Source organism: Dreissena polymorpha, chromosome 5 (genome assembly GCF_020536995.1).
Source record: "Dreissena polymorpha isolate Duluth1 chromosome 5, UMN_Dpol_1.0, whole genome shotgun sequence".
Classification (NCBI taxonomy): Eukaryota; Metazoa; Mollusca; class Bivalvia; order Myida; family Dreissenidae; genus Dreissena; species Dreissena polymorpha.
In genome coordinates this window covers 79772236-79794967 of record NC_068359.1, presented here as the reverse complement: position 1 = coordinate 79794967, position 22732 = coordinate 79772236, and the positions used below count along the sequence as shown (strand labels likewise).

Here is a 22732-nt window from a genome sequence, read left to right as displayed (position 1 = left end):
TTTACTATGAAATGAGGTCATTTTTTTGACGAAATGACGTCATTCTCCCAGCGAAATTCTATAGTTAAACTCTTTAACAATGTATATAAACGGTGACAAAAAGCATAAAAGAACAAGAGATGTGTTTGTCAGAGACACAATGCCCCCTATTGCGCCACTTTGAAGCCATAAATTTGACCTTTGACCTTGAAGGATGACCTTGACCTTTCACCACTCAAAATTTGCAGCTCCATGAGATACACATGCATGCCAAATATCAAGTTGCTATCTTGAATATTGCAAAAATTATGACCAAGGTTAAAGTTTTGGTTAAAGTTTTGGGACACACACACATACAATGACAGACAGGCCAAAAACAATATACCCCCGATCTTTCGATCCAGGGGCATAAAAAGAAAACTTGTTGGTTTCGGTGGAATATCGATTTTAATTCAATTGATCATAGAAAATATATATTTTCTATGATCACTTGTGAATTAAAATCGATAATCCACCGAATCTAACAAATATCCTCTATATAATAGCTGCAGAAAAGAAGTTCATGCCCAATCCCCACATAAGTTATTTTGCGGGGCAGGGGATAAAGGCCATGACTCTTTGTAGTCCAAGTCCTACCTGGTACTTGTGAAGGAAGACAACCTATTTGATTCGGGCAAGTACCGAGCAACGCATACTTTTCTTTTCCTGTGCCACATTTGTATCTGTGTTCTCAGATGGTAACTGGAAGCAAACAAAGACAACATGAATCATTTACAGATGGGGTCTACATAAGAGTTTCGCTTTGGAAAAACAGGGCTTAATGCATGTTCATAAAGTGGCGTCCCAGATTAAAATGTGCAGTCCGAACAGACCAATTTGGGACCAACCTTTCTGCCTTAACTTGATTTCCATTAAGAAGAGGCATTCTTGAAACAAAAACTACAATAAAGGGGAAAGTGTTGTCCCTGATTAGCTTGTGTGACGAGAGTGCATATGCATTCAGTCCTGTTTTCCCAGAGGTAAGATATATATGAGTCGTGTTCTGAAAAAACTGGGCATAATGCATGTGCGTAAAGTGTAGTTCCAGATTAGCCTGTGGAGTCCGCATCAGGGACGACACTTTCCGCTTGTATGACATTTTTCGTTTAAATGAAGTATTTTTTTAGCAAAAATCCAATTTAGGTGGAAGTGTCGTCCCTGATTAGCCTGTGCTAATATAGAGAGGGAGAATGAGAGGGTACTTGAATTATCATACATGTTTTAAAAAATATATTTACCTCCCTTTTTTAGGTAAACTTTTTACATTACAAATGTATGTCAAAATGTCAAATCAAAATTATCATGTCAGGTAAAAGTGATACTATTTTAAATATTGTCTCCGATGTTGTGGAAGCTTAATAGACATGATGATGACATCTCTTACACATGTTTTTTAGCCTGCAAAAATTTCAGGAAAAAATGACAAATAAAATATTAATAGCATTGACAGGATAACAAGAGTTTTAAACATGCATTTATACCAAAGATGGATTGCTTTCACCTTTTTAATTTTGTTTTGTTTAATTACTAGAATAATAAAATTATGATTGAGTGCCTGAAACTGATGATCACGTTCAATTTGTTTCAACTGTAACTATAATTTGCCAGCTATTGTCAATGGCAAATTACTAATGAATGTGTGATTCAAATGGAGATGAAAAGTGTCCTGTACTTCTTTAATGGCTATGGTGAATTTGAACGGTCAATTTTATCCTGGAATAATAATGTTCCACTTTTAACATTTTATTCAGACAGCCAGACAAATGGACCAACCAACAAACCGACCAACAGATTGACTCCAACATTCTTTCTCCCCTTCTGATTGGGGTATACACAAATGGAATGCCACGAAATGGGATATGTACTTTACCTCTGCGGTCTTCAAAGATAATCCCAACATCTTTTGCCGAAACCAAATCTGAAAGAATAAGCAAATGTTAACATATATAACATTGGCTGGAAAAAAATCTAATTATTTGTATTTAATTTTTGTTTTTCGATCCAGGGGCATAAAAAGGCAATTCAAATCATGGTTGATTCAAGAAAGGACAAAAAATAGCTTTTTAAATTCAGTTTGGGGGAAATATTTACAGCTATTAGTTTTAGAGGTAAGTGGTCGCATTATGCATGCATTATGTGACATGCCTCGTTGTTTTAAAGGCATAGGACGCAAGCTTTTGATTAAGGGGAGAAAACTCAAAAATATTGTTTGAAAGTCTGTGCAAGATTTATTCTCATGAACAAACGGGCTCGAAATATTGCTTGGTTATCGGCCGACTGTGAGTAAACGGCTGGACAGATTTCTTTGAAGTAAAAAAATTTTGAAAGGTTGTCTAATTGCCCATAAGAGGACCAAGAGATGCTTTGGATTAAAGCTATTTTTGACATTTTTGTGACCCGCGAAGACAGGTCTATGATAAATTCTAGTTAATGACCTTGTTATGATTCCAATATCAGAGGGTGAGGATATTTTTTCATGACTCTTTGTCAATTTTTCTCTCATTAAACATGATTTTATATATTTATTTGAATATATAGGGCTCCTAGGCACATATACTATCCAGGGTATGTTACTTCCACCTGTGTCTTGGACTTGGAAACGGGTATGACTAAAATGAGTTTATGACTCATATCCGCGGATAAGAGTGAATAGTGCGGATATGAACAGACAATGGCTTTTTTAAATGTATTGTACTCTATTTTTGTTATATGAAAATTGGTCTGTGACGAAAATACACATCGCTCATGTGTAATGTTACGATCGAATGAATATAAATATTGCCTATATTCGTTCATATATGCGTTCATATTCGCACTTATCGTTCATATCCGCTGATATGAGTCATATACGCATTTTTGACGGACCGATTGGAAGCAAATGTCAAGGGACCATTCAGTCATATATATGTTTTGTCTAAAATTTGGAAATTAGTGTTGTTGTTGTTTTGCTAACAAATGCTTTAAAATTGAGGATACAATTGTGTCCAGTATTATATTTACTAAGGTTGATCTTATATGGATGGGGTCTGAGATGAACAAAATATTGTGAGCTAAAAAAAAATTATTATTATTTTGTTTGTTTTTTTTAAACCTTCCATTGGAAATTTTTAGCTCCCATTTGGGAAAAATATATACTTTTTTCCATTTGGAATGGGTCCCGTTACCAGACCCGATTTTGAATGAAAAAAAACACTGCTCAAGTAATGGAAAAATTTGTTTGTTGAACTGTGTGAACAAATTTATGTTATTATATAAAAATGTATAATACAACATGTATATGTGTCCAATAAAATCTTATTAAAACATCTAAATACTCGATAAACCCGTTTGTTTTTACTCAAAGGTGTTCTTTATTTTTACAAAGGTACAAAGGTGCAAATTAAATCAATTTAGATATCAGCGACCCGTATCGAGTAATGTGTTATTCAATATTTAACACGTGTGCAGATAAGGTAAATTACAATATTAACGAGCCGTGTCACGTATGTGTGAATAAGTATTTTAGGTGTTAATTAATTGATTTAATCATTGACTACTCAAGTTTCTGACGAATCATAATTCGATGCAAAATTTGTTAATAAATAATTATTATATTTAAGTATTTTGTATGTATGTTGTGTTTTATGCTTTACTTTAATTTCATTTAAAAAAATCATATCATTTCTGTCGGTTTTTTGGCATTATACCCTCTTTTGGTCCGCGGACCAAACTATCTTTGATGCTTCTTTGGTAACTAGTTTTGATTTTTCTCTAGCGTAAGAATAGAATATTTTCTCTATCCTATTGTCGTTTGCGTATGAATACAGTATTGTAGTTATTACGATAGTATAGTCTGTTTCATCATTTTCTTCAGAAATGCAGTTTATTCCTTAAGTGAACATATTTTGAGAAAAAAGTTGTATTCTAATATACTCCCGTAATTTGGTCCAGGCAAAATGGAAACTATTAGCATTTCATTGTATATTTAATAAGCGGATCAAAAAATCAGAATATATCATAGAGGTGCAGAACTCTTTTGTTCCGGACCAAATAACGGGAGTATATATATAGCGAGCGCGATGCTTTTACATTCATCATGCAAGGAGAGGAACTTTCCGGAAAGAGGTTTTCGTTGGGGGGGTCATATTTTTAAAACTGGGGCTTGGTATTTTTGGGGTTAGTGTGTTTAAGATTTTAAAATAAAATTATTAACATTTTCAAGTATTTTGAATGAGCGGACCAAATAACGAGAGTATATATAGAGGCGCAGAACTCTTTTGGTCCAGACCAAATAACGGGAGTATAAATATAGCGAGCACGATGCTTTTACATCCAACATTTATTCATCATGCAAGGAGATGAACTTTCCGGAAAGAGGTTTTTTTTCAGGGGGTCATATTTTTTAAACTGGGGCTCGGTATTTTTGGGGGTTAGTATTTAAATATTTTAAAATAAAATTATTAACATTTTCAAGTATTTTGAATGAGCGGATCAAATAACGGGAGTATATATAGAGGCGCAGAACTCTTTTGGTTTGGACCAAATAACGGGAGTATATATATAGCGAGCACGATGCTTTTACATCCAACATTTATTCATCATGCAAGGAGAGGAACTTTCCGGAAAGAGGGTTTCTTTCGGGAGTCATATTTTTAAAACTGGGGCTCGGTATTTTTGGGGGTTAGTATTTAAATATTTTAAAATAACATTATTAACATTTTCAAGTATTTTAAATGAGCGGATCAAATAACAGGAGTATATATAGAGGCGCAGAACTCTTTTGGTAGGGACCAAATAATGGGAGTATACATATAGCGAGCACGATGCTTTTACATCCAACATTTATTCATCATGCAAGGAGAGGAACTTTCCGGAAAGAGGGTTTCTTCGGGGGGTCATATTTTTAAAAATGGGGCTCGGTCTTTTGGGGGGGGGAAGTGTCTTAAAGATTTTAAAATGAAATTATTAACATTTTCAAGTATTTTGAATGAGCGGACCAAATAACAGGAGTATATATAGAGGCGCAGAACTCTTTTGGTCCGGACCTAATAATGGGAGTACATATATAGCGAGCGCGATCCTTTTACATCCAACATTTATTCATCATGCAAGGAGAGGAACTTCCTGGAAAGAGGGTTTCTTTTCGGGGTCATATTTTTAAAACTGGGGCTTGGTATTTTTGGATCAAATAACAGGAGTATATATAGAGGCGCAGAACTCTTTTGGTAGGGACCAAATAATGGGAGTATATATATAGCGAGCACGATGCTTTTACATACAACATTTATTCATCATGCAAGGAGAGGAACTTTCCGGAAAGAGGGTTTCTTTGGGGGGTCATATTTTTAAAAATGGGGCTCCGTATTTTTGGGGGGAAGTGTCTTAAAGATTTTTAAATGAAATTATTAACATTTTCAAGTATTTTGAATGAGCGGACCAAATAACAGGAGTATATATGGAGGCGCAGAACTCTTTTGGTCCGGACCTAATAATGGGAGTATATATATAGCGAGCACGATGCTTTTACATCCAACATTTATTCATCATGCAAGGAGAGGAACTTCCTGGAAAGAGGGTTTCTTTTGGGGGTCATATTTTTAAAACTTGGGCTTGGGATTTTTGGGGGTATATAGTGAGTGTGTTAAATATTTTTTAATAAAATTAGTGACATTTTCAGTATTTTGAATGAGCAGACCAAATAAAGGGAGTATATATAGAGGCGCAGAACTCTTTTGGTTTGGACCAAATAACGGGAGTATGTATATAGCGAGCGCGATGCTTTTACATCCAACATTTATTCATCATGCAAGGAGAGGAACTTTCTGGGAAGAGGGTTTCTTTGGGGAGTCATATTTTTAAAAATGGGGCTTGGTATTTTGGGGGGGGAAGTGTCTTAAAGATTTTAAAATGAAATTATTAACATTTTCAAGTATTATGAATGGGCAGACCAAAAAACGGGAGTATATAGAGAGGCACAGAACTCTTTTGGTCCGCTTGCTGCAGAATTACCATAGCGCGGACCAAATAATCTAAGGCTTGCATGGCTAATGAGCTTTGACGGAGCGTGCAGTAAATACACCACACTGCGTTATGGGTGTAAACCACAGTTCATAGTTTAAATGTTTTCGGTCAAGGTTTAATGGGGTTTCATGTTTAGATAAGATCATATTATTTTTACTGACATGCAGTTGTATTTGAGATGGAAACACAACAACATTGGCAGGAGGTTTATAAACAATGGATGCTTTTATAGGAATTAATTGGAAAGGCAAATAAGGTAAGTTTATTTTAAATAATGACGGAATAAACTGTTGTATTTTTAGAAACAGACTATAGATCATGTCTACTTTTTCCTAGTTTCCGGAAACAGACGGAATAAGCTGAAGTTGATATTTATTTACATCCGGACTACTTTCTTCAAAATTTTTTTTAATTGTGAAGGACCAGGCCTAATGCAAAATTTTAAATATAATTTCAATAATATATAGTTCTGTTCCTATACAAAATTATACATGGTCCGCGGACCAAAAGAGGGGATAAAGCCCCGGTTTTTTTTCCATTTTAGTAAAAGTTATCTTAATTAATCCTTAAGACAAACTGTTATGTCTATGCCAAAATATAACTTTATTTTGGTAAACTAAGAACTTGTACCTGCAACAAACATAAAAACATCTATTGTGAAAATACTGAGCTGAGGCCGGGGATTGAACCCACGACCTCCAGAGTGGTAGTCAGACACTTTAACCACGTCGCTAAAGGGCTAGCCCAACAGCAAGTCTGTTGGAAGTGACCTTAATTTTATGACACTCCTCCCCCTTTTAACGTTTCAAGGCCCAGACACGCCCGCTACAGCATGTCTTGCTACTGCATGGCCCTACCAGAAACCATTAAACAGCTCACACCGACTCCCGCATTCACAGTACCGTTTAACCTCGTCGCCATTATTGTGCAAATACTGAGCTCAGGCCGGGGATTGAACCCACGACCTCCAGAGTGGTAGTCAGACACTTTAACCACGTCGCTAAAGAGCTAGCCCAACAGCAAGGTTGTTGGAAGTGACCTTAATTTTACTACACATCTAATGTATGCAAACACTCATCGCAATTCATAAAGAACACAAAATTAAAAAGGTACGAGTTTACCAACCGGAAAAATGACTACAGTTACAGTACGAGTTAACCAAATCGTGTACGAGTTGACTTAGGTACGTGTTGACTTAGGTACGAGTTGACTGGAAACCAATTAAAATCTCCTTTATTACACTAGCTACCTTCTATTGATAATTACGTTTGTTTCCTTGACTTGTAAAACAGGAATTTGCTATTGACTTTGACCTCTTCTTCGTGAATATAATTTCTTGTTTCTTCCAAACTGTCAAAAACCTGCGCCATATTTGATAAACAGCGTTTACAGATACAGATTATTATTGTAAGTCAAAACGATCTGTATAGGCTACAATACACTAAATGATCGCTGTACTCTCTAAAAAAATATCATAGTTGACAAAAAGGCATATTTTACACTTTTTTCCATTATTCGGGTGTTATTTTGCGGAGATAATGGTAGGGCATGAATAGGTGTTCACTACTGAATCCCTGAAATATGATACACGTGAAGACTATAGTAAACCATTGCACTAGAAAAGGTTACATTCCACTAAGAAACGGCCGAAAAAAAGAGTTGCAAAAACAGTCGATTTTGATTTGTGTCAAGTTCTTTCTTGCATTGTACATGACATATCTTTTTTTATTGCATAAATCGATTCCGCTTAGAATGGCCTTTACGAAAAGGTATGGTTATGGGGGTCTCTAAGTGCAAAATGTTGCATTTATTTTCGCTCAAAGTTGTCGCTTTTACATTAAATTATATAGGGAAACTATTTAGTGTATTATGACCTATATAAAACGGTTAAAACAACAACAACAACAACATTGAAAGACTGGTTTCAATATTTTCATATTTATCAGCACTAATAACTTACAATAACACCAACCAGAAACGCAAAACGAAACTGGTCATCTGACACCAGGAAATGTACAGAACTATCAGTCAAAAAAATCTTAATATTGTCAGCGATGCTTTCCGAAGTGCCTGGTTCAGAGCGTGAATCATGAACTTCGTCTACAGTCGATCAACCATTGCAATGGACAGTGCTCACGATAGAATGAGGCTGAAGGACAAAATAATTGCAAATGTTGCAAAAGCTGTCAAAAGTGTGAGTATTACACAAATTATAATAATTATATTTTTTTTTAATACTTTCGTTACACTGGGGTCGAGACAAGGTATATGTTGTTGTGTTCAGACTTAGGGAAGTTATGATGATGATTTACCGTTTGTTTCATCAATTTGCTTGACACAGTATAACAATTATATAAAATAATAACGTATCCCGGTGTGACCCAAATTCGACGATGTAACAGTTACATGAAGCAATATATAGCAAATAATGAAAGAAATAATGAAATGTTTAATAGCACAAAATAATATTTTAAACTCGGCTGTATTACTTTGAAATGATTCCAAGACAATAATCATCCATTTAATCAATACAAATAGAACATCGTCGAATTTAGGTGTCGTCGAATTTGGGTTGCGGTAGGATATGTCAACAAATAAACATTGAATGTTAGAGTCCACACTCTTTTTGCACGTGTTGTCACAAAGTAGAGCGGCTGTATGTGTTTCAGTGTAAACATGTCAGTGAAATCACAGCCTCTCACAAAAGTTCTTGTTTAAAAAGTTTGGCTAGATTGCACTTTACCATGTTACCGGTATGCCGTTGTTTACCACTATCGCCAAAGCGGGGTTTGAGGGCGGTAGCCCCCGATACTAAGGAATTTTATAGAATAAAACGGATTATTAGGTGTTGGGTTAGTTTTTAGATGTAAAGTGTTAGGTATAAGGTGTTGGGTGTTGCGTACCGGTAAAGTGCAATTGCCCCAAAAGTTTTTATATTATGTATTCTTAACATTTGTATTTTTTCACATACATAAAGTAACTCCAACCAATCTCTGTATTATGTTAACTCATGTCTTGACTGCTTTCCTATCAAATAAGGGCCCTTTTTATACATAAAAATCTCAAGGAAGACATATTGATAATAATGATAAATAAATGTCTGTAATAACCCTTTGTACAACTTTGTAAAAACAAAAACACAAAGTCATCAGGAAAGATTCAGACAAATTAATAATAATGTAATCAAAACAATATTTACAAGTAATATTTGCTCTGTATAAATTCTTTTTAACTGGAAAGCTAACAAGTGTTATGCTTAAAAATGTGTGAGAATGTCTAGATTACTGATAATGCAAGAAACATCTCATTATTAAAATTTTATTAGGTTTTAGGCAAATATTAGCTTACTGAAAGTGTACAATAACATTAATAACAATATAACACCAAATACCAATTAACATCAGGTCAAAGGCACTTCATTAGCCTTTAATTAAAGTTTCATGTGCAGACACTCTTTACAACAGGAAGTATGCCATATAAAGATTAAAGTGGTGCATTTTAATTTGTTAATTGGCTTATATTTCATGTGCAGACACTCTTTACAACAGTAAGTATGCCATAGTAAGATTAAATTGGTGCATTTTAATTTGTTAATTGGCTTATATTTCATGTGCAGACACTCTTAACAACAGATAGTATGCCATATAAAGATTAAAGTGGTGCATTTTAATTTGTTAATTGGCTTATATTTCATGTGATATTTGTTTGCTTATATTTTTTTATTCCAACAAGCAAAGAAGAACATTGCCCGTTCTGAACTGTTTTAACAGTCAAAGTTGTGATTGTTAGTTCAAGTGCAGGACAAGTGCTCATTTACATCACCGGCCTTGTTACATCTTTGTTAAGATTTATAAAGTACCTTATTTTAAAATATTTTCAAAGTCTCCTACTGTAAGGATCGTTAGGATTATCAACTTCCAAGAAATGTTAGAATGTTCATATGCAGTGATTTTTTTTGCTTTTATTTGTTACAGCCTGTGCCATTTGAATTGGGAAAATTAGCGCGATAAACCATGATATTGGGAAAAATAGTGCGATAAACCATGAAATCGGGAAAAATTAGGCATTATAAATATGATTAAAAGTAACAGAATTAAAATTGTTTTTAAGTGCATGTTCAGGGTTTTTTCTAGCCATTTTGAGAAAAGGAGTCTGGTCAAATTAGGATTATTTTAATTGATAAAAGTGGCAAATTTGAGTTAAGAAATCATTAGAGACTTCTTTCTTTTAAAAAAAAATCAGCTTTTTGGGAAAAAACGTTAATTTTTGCTATTGGGAAGCAGTTGAAAATCGGCAGTAATTTTTAGGAAAAAAAAACTGATATGGACTTATACAAGTATTCCCTTCTGTTATTACAAGGCAAAGTGGTTAAAATCTGGTATGTAGCTTATTATTTTGATCAACTAAAACATTAGTTTAAATAAAGTCACTTATCAAAAGTGGCCATACCCTGGGGATCACGCAATTTATCGTAATAGAATATTCTTAGCTCAAGCCACATTATATCATAAGTAATAACATTTTTATTCTAAATTTTAAAGTATTTGTTTGCAAAAACGCAACAATACCAATTTCCCAATTTTAGATCAAACAAGCAATTTTTCCAAGGCAAAGGGCCCCGTCCCATTCCCAAAATGGGGAAAAAGAACAATGCATTTTGCAATTGAAGACTTCGCTATACAGTTATTGCTGTGCAATGTTACACAGCATAGAATTGCACATTAAGTAAGGTTTTAAGTACATCAAGTTGCCATTAAATTGTATGACTACGTAGCAGAAGTTGAGGTTCAGAAACATACTTAAATGGTGCATTACAATGTGGGCTGTAAAACAACAGCGCTATTTTGTTACATTTGTTTCATGATATTTATTTTCCATTTAAACTACTGTTCATATTTTCCATTTCATTCACTGAAAGTGTACATTTATATATTTTGATGTGACAGACATTTGACAATAGAAAAATATGTTAATATTTTTTAATTATAATTTAAAGATAAAGATACTAGCAGTTCTCATGATTCCAATGACCAAAATCCTTTTTTTTACAAAATGTGAAAATGTTTGTACTTAAGTTTTACATTGAACATTTCTTGGAATCAATTCATTTATTTGTTTCATTGCCAACTTTTAGAATTTACATCAGTCTGTTTCATATGCCCCACACAGTTGTAAATAATTGACTTGTTAAAGTGAAAATGCAATTCTTGGTTTTTAATAAGAAACTTTATTGGCTTATGGTTGATTTGCTTCTCCTGTAAAATAAATCACATTGTGTGTTAACACGTAAGTTTCATGTTCATCAACAGATATGTCATTGCATTAAAAGTAATAATTCCAATATGATTACATGTATAGAAATATTAACGTATATGTATTCATAAAAGTGAAATTAAATTAACTAAAAAAGTTACACGTAAAAAGTACACCAAACTAAATGTATGATAATGTTTGTGGCATGCATTCATTTTTTTATCATACAGCTGCATGGATATCTCCATGAGATAACACTGCCTGATATATTTTTGTATCAGTTCAACAGGTCTGGAAGTTCTTACATAAGTAGATAATAGGAGGTTATATTACTCGGAATCAACTATAAAGAAATCAATTTTAGCAAAATCGAGTTAGATTAAACAAAACCAATAATTTGATACCAAGATGTAATATATTTTAAACACAAAATGCAACATAAACTGCAAAAAACATGTTTTACAAATATGAAGCGTACATGCTCATGACATCATTATTAACACTTCAAACGAAAATAGTCATATTCTTTCCCGATGAAAATGAAGCTTTTTAGCAATTTTTTTCAATATTTCTTTAAAATCGGTTTGTAGTTGTATGGTAAACAGAAAAGCTTTGAGCTTTGTCTCGGCAAGCCTCGCCGTTATATTATTCTAAGCCTTGATTATACATTTTAAATTTCTCATTGTATTAATTTATGCCAGACTTACAATGAGAAATTATGACAACAAATCAGGACAACTATTTCTTAATGGCTATCTATGCAAGCAAGTGAGCCGAACAAGGTTGAATGCTATGTATGAAAACAAGTGAGCAAAACAAGGTTTAATGCATGTTCTTAAAGTGTCATCCAAGATAAGCCTGTGGAGTCTACACAGGCTAATCAGGAACAACAATTTCCGCTTGTATTGTGTGTTTCGTTTCAATCAAGTCCCTTCTTGGTGAAAATCAAGTTAAGGCGGAAAATGTTGTCTTTGATTGGCTTGTGAAGACTGGTCAGCCTAATCTGGGGAAACTCTTTACGCACATGCGTTACTTCCCGTTTTCCCATATCAAGGCTTGAGTTCACATACTGTATTACAGATACAAGAGCTTGATGTGTTAGCTGGACGGCAGACAGTGAAACTGGGGAACTATGACTGGCAGTGTCAGAGACTGTGTGAACATCTGGACCATACCCTGCTGCATGGGTAACGACTCTTAACCCTTTACCACTCGGATACGTATTTTGGCGCATTTGTAGTCCCTTAGAAAGTAAAATTTAATTAAATACCTTTCTTACAAGATTCAAGTTTTTTAAAGGCTTCTTTTCCAACCCTTAAATACTGATGAGCAGAAAACAGCATAAAACCTGAACAGACTTCTAGTTACTCGCAGGCTGTTCTGGTTTTATGCTGTTTGCACATAGCTATTTTCACTTTGCTTGTGAGTGGGAAAGGGTTCAATTATATGATCTCTTAACAGTGACTTTTTGCAGAAAATTACAGCATCTTAAAGTTTTGTACCTTATTTAGAATCTGGAGTATTTAGAGAACATTTATTTTCAACATTAAAAGTAAAAATTCTTTTTAACATTTCATATGTTTAGCATTTAAATATTTAACTTATTTAAAGATATTATTTCTATAAGTGTTGCTATTGATCACATGTTAAGTAGCCATCCCCATTCCCACAGTATGTTTCTTCAATGTACAAGTATCACAAATCACATGCAAGTAATTGAGACGATTGTTTTATCTGTAAAGATCACAAATCTAAGTCATATGTGATCCTATCTATTATTGACAGCTTTGGCTATAATAAGGATGTTCTGAATAACACTTATGTGTGCACTTGAGAAAGTTACTGGTTAGTATTTAGCCATGACTATTGTTTATGTCTGTGTTAGTGTCAGGCTGTTTCCTGGTGTGTCTACTGGTCAGTTAAACAGACCCATTAACTCACCATTCCCAAACTAAATTTGCCCAAAAAAATCCAAATTTGAAAAAAAAAATAAAAAAAATTATTTTGTTTTGATACTTTTTAGAAAGAAGTGCGATTAAGATGATTATTCTATCTCAATTTAATTTAAAGTACATCTTTAAAAAAATAACTATAATTTAATCGATCTTTTTCTTCAAATTTCATTGTAATAAAAGGTTATATTATATTATTTTTCCCCAAATCAGTGGATTTTTCGTGCAGAAACATTCACAATGCTGAAATTTAATTTTTAGCTTAGCTGTTTTGGGAGAAAAGCCAAGGTATTGTCATAGCCTCCTCGTCATCCTCAATCCGGGCGTCGTGCTAAAACCTTTACATTGGCTCTAAAATTAAAGTGCTTCCACCTACAACTTTGAAACTTCATATGTACATGCACCTTGATGAGTTCTACACGCCACACCCCTTTTTGGGTCACTAGGTCAAAGGTCAAGGTCACTGTGACCTTTAATATAAAACTTTAACTTTGCCTCTAACATCATAGTGCTTCCACCTACAACTTTGAAACTTCATATGTACATGCACCTTGATGACTTCTACATGCCACGCCCATTTTTGGGTCACTAGGTCAAAGGTCAAGGTCACTGTGACATGTAAAAAAAATAATCTGACAAGCTTTCGCAGCCGAGCGTGGCACCCGTTATGCGGTGCTCTTGTTTTCTCTAAATGACCAGGAAAATGCCTGCTGTGTCCTGTCCTGCATTGTCCTGGAAACTTGGGAATTGTCAGGCCGTAGTAACTAACACATTCTTATACTTTATGAAAAAGAAAAGACTTACAACCAAGAAATATACTTGAGTAGTTGAATATATGGAGGATTATGATAACATTAACGTTCTGAAAAACAATCTAAATTGATTTTATTTAAAGTGTTAAATACCAAGTTGAACTCAATAATTAGACTGTTCTAGAACATGGCAGTTTAAAAAATATTCTTAATTCTAAGGCTTAAATATAAGAAAAAAATATGTGAATATAGTCCAAGATCAGGTTATATTTAGTGACTCAGGCCACATATACTTGAGTCATAAAATTTGGAAAAAAATCTGAAGTGCATAAATACAAAAATAACAAAAAACAGTAAGAAAGGTTAAACAATGTTTTTGACTTAATAATAAATAATTAAATTTATTTTCTAAAAACAAGTTATTGTTCACTGAAATATGTTTACTTTTTTGCTGCAAGTAGAATTTATTTAATTTTAGCAAAAGTTGATTTATTTTGTTTAGTGTAATTGGCTTTGAAACTTTTAGTGTAATTATGATAAGACAAGCGGTATGATATTGAGTTATATTTCTGGAAAATTTTCAAACATAATAATTTACCTTTTAAAAATAGTAGCCCAAGGAACTGCTAAAACATTTACAGATAGTTTAAATCAAAATCATTTTATATGTTCTTCCAAAATTTACCAAATTTGTTTTGTTTTTATACTTTCAGTAGACTTTCTTAGGGTTGGTTTTATGTAGAAAGTCAGCAATCTACTTTTTCAGCATTGCCCTTCTATCAGAAAACAGCATTACCACCTGACCACTAAGCTGTATAGAATATCAGAAAATAACATTACCACCTGACCACTTAGCTGTATAGAATATCAGAAAATAGCATTACCTCCTGACCACCAAGCTGTATAGAATGAAAGAAAAATCATTTTTCCTACTTGAAAGCAGCACTTCTATGAGTTTTGAGTGATAAAACAAACACAAAGTTGTTGCTATTAAAATTCAAAGTTGTCCCTCCATTGTATTAAAATTCTGCACTTCCGTTTCGCAGGCTTCGTCATGTGACGCCAGGCTATTGGAAGATCGTCACAGAGTTCACCCATAAGGAATGTGTTAAACAGATCAAACGTATGAGACATGTGACGACAGATCTTGGTCGAGGTAATGTATGAACCTGGCCTTGGGAATACAGGGCTTAATGCATTTGCGTAAAATGACGTCCCACTGGCTAAGCCGGGACGACACTTTCTGCTTGTAAGGTGTTCGTTTTTTGTTTAAATGAGTGTTCTTCTTAGCGACAATTCAGTTTAGGCAAAAAAAAGGCGTCCCTGATTTGCCTGTTCGAACTGCACAGGCTAATCTGGGAAAATACTTTACTCACACGCATTAAGCCCAGTTTTCCCAGAAGGAGGCTTACCGGTATTTAAACAGTTGATTCAATTAATCAAAGTTAAGGTTTAAAGACAAAAGTTTATTGTTGGTATGGATTTTGCAATGAAAGTTAAATTGTGAAGCACTAGTAAATACTCTCAGTTATTTTGAACAGTATTTATTTCATTAATAATTATTATCTAATGTCGCATGGCGCGATTATCGCGCAGGTCGGGCATGGCTGCTAATGGCCCTGAATGAGTCTCTGCTGGAGAGCTACCTCCGCTGTTACCAGGGCAACAACAGTCTTGTGGAGAGCTTCTATGTGAGGGACGCGCTAGTCAGGGACCAGGATGTGAGTCAACCCTTTACCACAGAAATACCTATTTTGACGCATTTGTAGTCCCTTTGATAGATAAATTTAATTAAGTACCTTTCTTACATGATTCAAGTTTTAAAGGCTTCATTTCCAACCCTTAGATACTGATGAGCAGCAAACAGCATAAAAGTGAACAGACTGCAAGTTACTCGCAGGCTGTTCTGGTTTTATGCTGTTTGCACATAGCCATTTTAACTTTGCCTCTGACTGGGAAAGTGTTAACAGAGGTGACACTTAGGCGAAGGCATGTATCATTAAAGAAACAAGCAAGAAATGGAAAGCTAAATAATTCCTAAAAATCGTGGAATTCCTAGAGTGTTTGTCAAGTTTATGTAAATGAATTTTTAAACTCAAATATTTGAAACAAGTAAATATTGCTAAAAACAGAATATAAACGAATACTTGAATCTGAAATTGTATGTACAAAAATTGAGATTTTTACTTTTAATTCAAGTTATATTTATGAAAAGTTCGCTATCTACATGTATATCCTTGGGTTATCGAGTTGTCATCTCTTTAAGTGTAGATATCTTGTTAAGTGGCACTCATATTTATTAGTCCCCTACCGGTTTCACCGGAGGGGACTTATGGTTTTGTATCCGTCCGTCAGTCTGTCCGTCACACTTTTCTGGATCCTGCGATAACTCTAAAAGTTCTTAATATTTTTTCATGAAACGTGAAATATGGATAGATGGCAATATGGACATTATGCACGTCATTTCATTTTTTTCCTACGTCAAAAATTGTGGTTGTCATGGCAACAAATAGACTAGAAATACTGCTGAAAATGGTGTTTTTTTCTTGATCCTGCGATAACTCTAAAAGTTCTTAATATTTGTTCATGAAACTTGGAATATGGATAGATGGCAATATGGACATTATGCACGTCACTTCATTTTGTTCCTACGTCAAAACTTGTGGTTGCTATGGCAACAAATAGACTAGAAATACTGCTGAAATGGTGTTTTTTTCTGGATCCTGCGATAAATCTAAAAGTTCTTAATATTTTTTCATGAAACTTGGAATATGGACAGATGGCAATATGAAAATTATGCACGTCATTTCATTTTGTTCATACGTCAAAAATTGTGGTTGCTATGGCAACAAATAGACTAGAAATACTGATGAAAATGGTGTTTTTTCTGGATCCTGCGATAACTTAAAAAGTTCTGAATATTTTTTTATGAAACTTGGAACATGGATAGATGGCAATATGGACATTACGCACGTCATTTCATTTTATTCTTACGTCAAAATTTCTGGTTGCTATGGCAACAAATAGACTAGAAATACTGCTGAAAATGGTGTTTTTTTCTGGATCCTGCGATAACTTAAAAAGTTCTTAATATTTTTCATGAAACTTGAAACATGGATAGATGGCAATATGGACATTATGCACGTCATTTAATTTTGTTCCTACGTCAAAAATTCTGGTTGCTATGGCAACAAATAGACTACAAATAATGCTGAAAATGGTGGTTTTCTGGATCCTGCGATAACTTTAAAAGTTCTTAATATTTTTTCATGAAACTTTGAACATGGATAGATGGCAATATGGACATTATGTACGTCATTTCATTTTGTTCCTACGTCTAAAATTATGGTTGCTATGGCAACAAATATACTAGAAATACTGCTGAAAATGGTGTTTTTCTGGATCCTGTGATAACTTTAAAAGTTCTTAATATTTTTTCATAAAACTTGGAACATTGATAGATGGCAATATGGACATTATGCACGTCATTTCATTTTTATCCTACGTAAAAAATTCTGGTTGCTATGGCAACAAATAAAAAAAAATTCTGACAATGGTGGAATTTCTGACAATGGTGGAGCCGGTAGGGGACTTTTATTGCTTGGCAATAGTCTTGTTGCTTATGTAACTTTCATAATTTTAATTGTGTATATAAATTCCATATTTTTAGCTCACCTGTCACGAAGTGACATGGTGAGCTTATGTGACCGTGTGATGTCCGGCGTCCGTTGTGTGTGCGTGTGTGTGTGCGTCCGTCAACAATTTGTTTGTGTAGACAGTAGAGGTCACAGTTTTCATCCAATCTTTATGAAATTTGGTCAGAATGTTTATCTTGATGAAATCTGGGTTGGGATTGTATTTGGGTCATCTGGGGTCAAAAACTAGGTCACTAGGTCAAATAATAGAAAAACCTTGTGTAGACAATACAGGTCACAGTTTTCATCCAATCTTGATAAAATTTGGTCAGAATGTTTGTCTTGATGAAATCTGGGTTGGGATTGTATTTGGGTCATCTGGGGTCAAAAACTAGGTCACTAGATCAAATAATAGAAAAACCTTTAACAGCATAATTAATTGTTTTTCACTAAGTGTATTATAATAATTTATCTATTAGATTAAATAGAATAACATTTTCTTTATTATGGTTTTTATTTCATAAAAATCCATAAAGGATTAGTGTTATTAATCGTTGCTTAATTATTGAACAATTTTTTTCCTGACATGCCGTCCCAGATATTAACCGCTTTCAGCTGTAGACTGTGCTTCAATACATCGCCGTGTTATTGACCTGAAAATGTGATACGCAGTCGGCATTAACACCGGTCATCGAGACAAATTACTGATGTGAAAACAAATCGTACATCGTAGCGGCTTAAATAAACAATTACATCTGATTAAAGATTAAAGATTGCTGCCGATTTAAATCAATTTGAGTACTTTTTGCGTATATTTAATGCCGAATGGGATGCTGTGTTTAGACTTAAGTTGAGAAAAATGGCAACGAGATACTTGCCTGTTGGATATAAGGTGAAAGAACTTGAAGGTGCATAAAATAAGTGGCGCTGGGAATGGTTACACGAGAAAGACTACGCTGTAGTCTACGGGCGGGGAATGAACTGGTTGAGAAAAGTGGAAGCTTGTGGAAAAGCGGTTTGAGAAGTTTGTAAGAAAACCCTGAATTATCAGTCTTGTGGGAAGAAGGCATTTCGTCTCCACGCAGAGGACCCTAATCACATAAAGAATATAAGAACCATCAAGACTAACCAGGTAGGGTTTTTATTTTTTAATTTTACGACCCCAAATTTGGTCGTATTTTCTGTTGCTAAAGTTTACTGTTTAGGTTGTTTTGCATCAAAAATCGGCAAGATAGATCTAGCAAATTTGCCAATTTTTTTTATTAATAACGTATGATTCATTGATTGTGAGCTTTTAAAACATTTTGACCTTTGAATAAAGCATAAAACAGAAAAAGAATTTTAACAGTAATTGAAAAAACGATCAAATACACCATTTTTGCTGAGTGGGACAGGTCTTTTTTAGTTAAATAAAATGTTTACTTGTCCCCAACATATGAGCTTAGCAGCAAGAAATGTTGTTTTTTTTACTTTTTGTAAAACAAATATGGGCAACCTACTGTAACCCAAATTCGACGACACCTAAATTCAATGATGTTTTATTTTTATCGATTAAATGGATGATTATTGTCTTGGAATCATTTCAAAGTTATACAGCCGAGTTTAAAATTATTATTTTGTGCTATTAAACATTTCATTATTTCTTTAATTATTTGCTAAATATTGCTTCATGTAACCATTACATCGTCGAATTTGGGTCACACTGGGATACAATTATTTAGCATTCAAACAAAACGTTTGGGATAAAAACTAGGGGAACCCATGCTGAAATTTTCAATTTTAACTGTTGAGCAGAAGCCACCATACCCAATTTTCTTAGGTGAATGTGGAGGCTTCTGGCAGCATGATTCTGTGAATATAAATGGTGACAAACATTTGATTCTGCATTTATTAAACATGTTTTATTGACTTTTTAAAGTATGTGTGAAAAATATAATAATTTGTAACGACTGTTACAGGTTTTACTGGGTTCTTCAAAAGCAACACCTGCAGTCGAGTCCATGCCAGACAGAGGTGCATGTGAATTAATTGCCTTTTGACTAACTTTTGTGTGTTCCTTATCAAATACATGAAGATTTTTAAATATAAGTGTATGTTGTTTTTTTTAAGAAAATAGAATCACCAGAACAGGTACAGGCACCCTTTAAATGCGTCAAATCCAGGAGCTTCCAGGGGCCTCCGGCCCCCTTGTCCCCTGGATCCACTGAGGGCCCTGTGGCCCCCTGGCCCCCAGCTTTAAGTTCAGGATTTTCAAAATCTCCAACTTTGATTACTGCAAATGCTTTTCTAAAACTTTGGCTACAGTTTCTAAAATTTGGCTACACAAAATTCCATTTGGCTAAAATGTTGGCTACATAAATTTTTGGGCAAGGGGAGCACTGTTTGGATTGTATTTGGGTCATTTGGAGAAAAACCTTGTGTAGACTATAGAGGTCACAGTTTTCATCAGACATTAATGAAGTATAGTCAGAATGTTTGTCTTGTTTAAATCTGGGTTGGGATTGAATTTGGGTCATCTAGGGTCAAAAACTAGGTCAGATTAAAAAAAATCTGTTGTATACAGTAGAGGTCACAGTTTTCATTAAATCTTTATGAAATTTGGCCAGAATATTTATCTTGATGAAATCTGGGTTGTGATTGTATTAGGGTCATCTGGGGTCAAAAACTAGGTCACTAGGTCAAATCATAGAAAAACTTTGTGAAAGCATTAGAGGTCATAGTTTTTATATGATCTTAATGAAATACGGTCAGAATGTTTATCTTGATAATATCTGATTTTGGATTTTATATGGGTCATCTGGGGTCAAAAAAAAGGTCACCGAGCCAATTCTAGTAAAACCTTGTGTAGATGAAAGAGGTCACAGTTTTCATCACGTCTTAATGAAATTTTGTCAGAATGTATTAATTAATGAAATTTGGCTTGGGATTGTATATGGGTCTAATAAAATTTAAGTTCATGAAGCAAGGTTAGTCAGGTGAGCGATTCAGGGCCATCATGGCCCTCTTGTATATTGTTTTAATTATTTCCAAATTTTTTTTATTGTTTATATAACATCCATAATTGTAATTGATTATATAACTTCCATATATGTAATTGACTTTCAGAAGTTCGAAGTTTTGCTGACAGTGATAGCAGGGCTAGAAAAAACTGAATTTCAAATGGAATGTGTAAGTTATAGTATTTCTCCTGCAAACTGCTCCTGCAGGATTTGGAACAAAAAAGGGTTTGAGCTGTTGGATCACCTCATGTAATTGTCCCCTACCGGTGAAACCAAAGGGGACTTATGGATTGCGCTGTGTCTGTCAGTCAGTCTGTCAGTCTGTAATTGTCCCCTACGGGTGAAATCGGAGGGGACTTATGGTTTGTGCTCTGTCTGTCAGTCAGTCTGTCAGTCTGTCACACTTTTCTGTATCCTGCGATAACTTTAAAAGTTTTTTATGTCCCCCACTATAGTAGTGGGGGACATATTGTTTTTGCCCTGTCTGTTGGTTGGTTGGTCTGTTGGTCTGTTGGTTGGTTTGCGCCAACTTTAACATTTGCAATAACTTTTGCAATATTGAAGATAGCAACTTGATATTTGGCATGCATATGTATCTCATGGAGCTGCACATTTTGAGTGGTGAAAGGTCAAGGTCATCCTTCAAGGTCAAAGGTCAAATATATGGGTCAAAGTCGCTTATTTAATGTACACTTTTGCAGTATTTCAATATTCAAGATAGCAATTTGATATTTGGCATGCATGTGTATCTCATAGAGCTGCACATTTTGAGTGGTGAAACGTCATGGTCAAGGTCATCCTTCAAGGTCAGAGGTCAAATATATGTGGCCAAAATCGCTCATTTTATGAGTACTTTTGCAATATTGTAGATAGCAACTTGATATTTGGCATGCATGTGTATCTCGTGGAGCTGCACATTTTGAGTGGTGAAAGGTCAAGGTCAAAGTAATCCTTCAAGTCAGAGGTCAAATATATGTGGCCCAAATCGCTTATTTTATGAATACTTTTGCAATATTGAAGATAGCAACTTGATATTTGGCATGCATGTGTATCTCATCGAGCTGCACATTTTGAGTGGTGAAAGGTCAAGGTCATCCTTCAAGGTCAAATATATGGGTCAAAATTGCTCATGTAATGTCACTTCTGCAATATTGAAGCTAGCAATTTTATATTTGACATGCATGTGTATCTCATCGAGCTGCACATTTTGAGTGGTGAAGGGTCAAGGTCAAGGTCATCCTTCAAGGTCAAACGTCATATAGGGGGACATTGTGTTTCCCAAACACATCTTGTTTTCATGAAACTTGAAACATGGATAGATGGCAATATGGAGATTATGCATGTCATTTCATTTTGTTCTTACCTCAAGAATTATGGTTGCTATGGCAACATATTGACTAGAAATATTGCTGAAAATGGTGGATCCTGCGAAAACTTTAAAAGTTCATCATATTTTTTCATGAAACTTGAAACTTGGATAGATGGCAATATGGAGATTATTCACGTCATTTCATTTTGTTCCTGCATCAAGAATTCTGGTTGCTAAGGCAACAAATAGACTAGAAATATTGCTGAAAATGGTGGAGTTTCAACTGTAGGGGACTTATATTGCTTTGCAATAGTCTTGTTGACTCATATCTTTTGCACATAATTTTTGTTCTTCATATTTTTAATGCCATTTCCATGGTCTGAATTAAATAGAAGTCTCAAAAATTGTATGCAATGTTTTACATCACAAGGTTGCCTGTTTGTTATTTTCTTGAAAACATCTTGCTACTAAATCAAGTGCAAGGCCAAAAAGTATAAGACTTCAACCCCTGACAATTTGTCCTCCATGGTTTTGATTTGAGTGATAATATGAGTGTCATTCTTGGAAATCGGTGTTTAATGCATTTGTGTAAAGTGTCCTCTCAAATAAGCCTGTGCAGTCCACAAAGGCTTATCAGAGACGAAGCTTTCCATTTTTATTGGATTTTTTTGTTTATAGGTAGTCTCTTCTAAACAAAATTCAAGTTAGGCGGAAAGTATCGTCCCTGATTAGACTGTGCACAGACTTATCTGGGATGACACTTTACACAAAAGCATTAAACCTGTTTTCCCAGAACGGAACTCATATTATTTCA

At 34.4% G+C, this 22732-nt stretch overlaps 1 protein-coding gene and 1 long non-coding RNA gene across 4 annotated transcripts in view; one reads left to right on the top strand and one right to left on the bottom strand.

The window, feature by feature from the left end:
• LOC127831979 (uncharacterized) overlaps positions 1-7411 on the bottom strand; it is a 16951-nt gene extending 9540 nt beyond the window's left edge. For 2 of the 3 annotated variants that reach the window (XR_008026595.1, XR_008026596.1), the window contains exons 1-3: positions 7285-7411; positions 1889-1936; positions 616-720 (exon numbers count right to left, since the gene is read on the bottom strand). This is a non-coding gene — a long non-coding RNA (uncharacterized LOC127831979). Of the gene's footprint in view, positions 1-615; positions 721-1888; positions 1937-7267 lie in introns of all 3 variants that reach the window. The other variant, XR_008026597.1, reaches the window with a different exon arrangement.
• A 561-nt stretch (positions 7412-7972) lies between these two features.
• LOC127881843 (pleckstrin homology domain-containing family M member 2-like) overlaps positions 7973-22732 on the top strand; it is a 43885-nt gene continuing 29125 nt past the window's right edge. Inside the window, exons 1-5 of the mRNA XM_052429990.1 lie at positions 7973-8212; positions 12352-12458; positions 15022-15131; positions 15572-15696; positions 20716-20778. Of these exons, the coding sequence (XP_052285950.1) occupies positions 8108-8212; positions 12352-12458; positions 15022-15131; positions 15572-15696; positions 20716-20778 (510 nt within the window). The 5' untranslated portion in view covers positions 7973-8107. The remainder of the gene's footprint in view (positions 8213-12351; positions 12459-15021; positions 15132-15571; positions 15697-20715; positions 20779-22732) is intronic.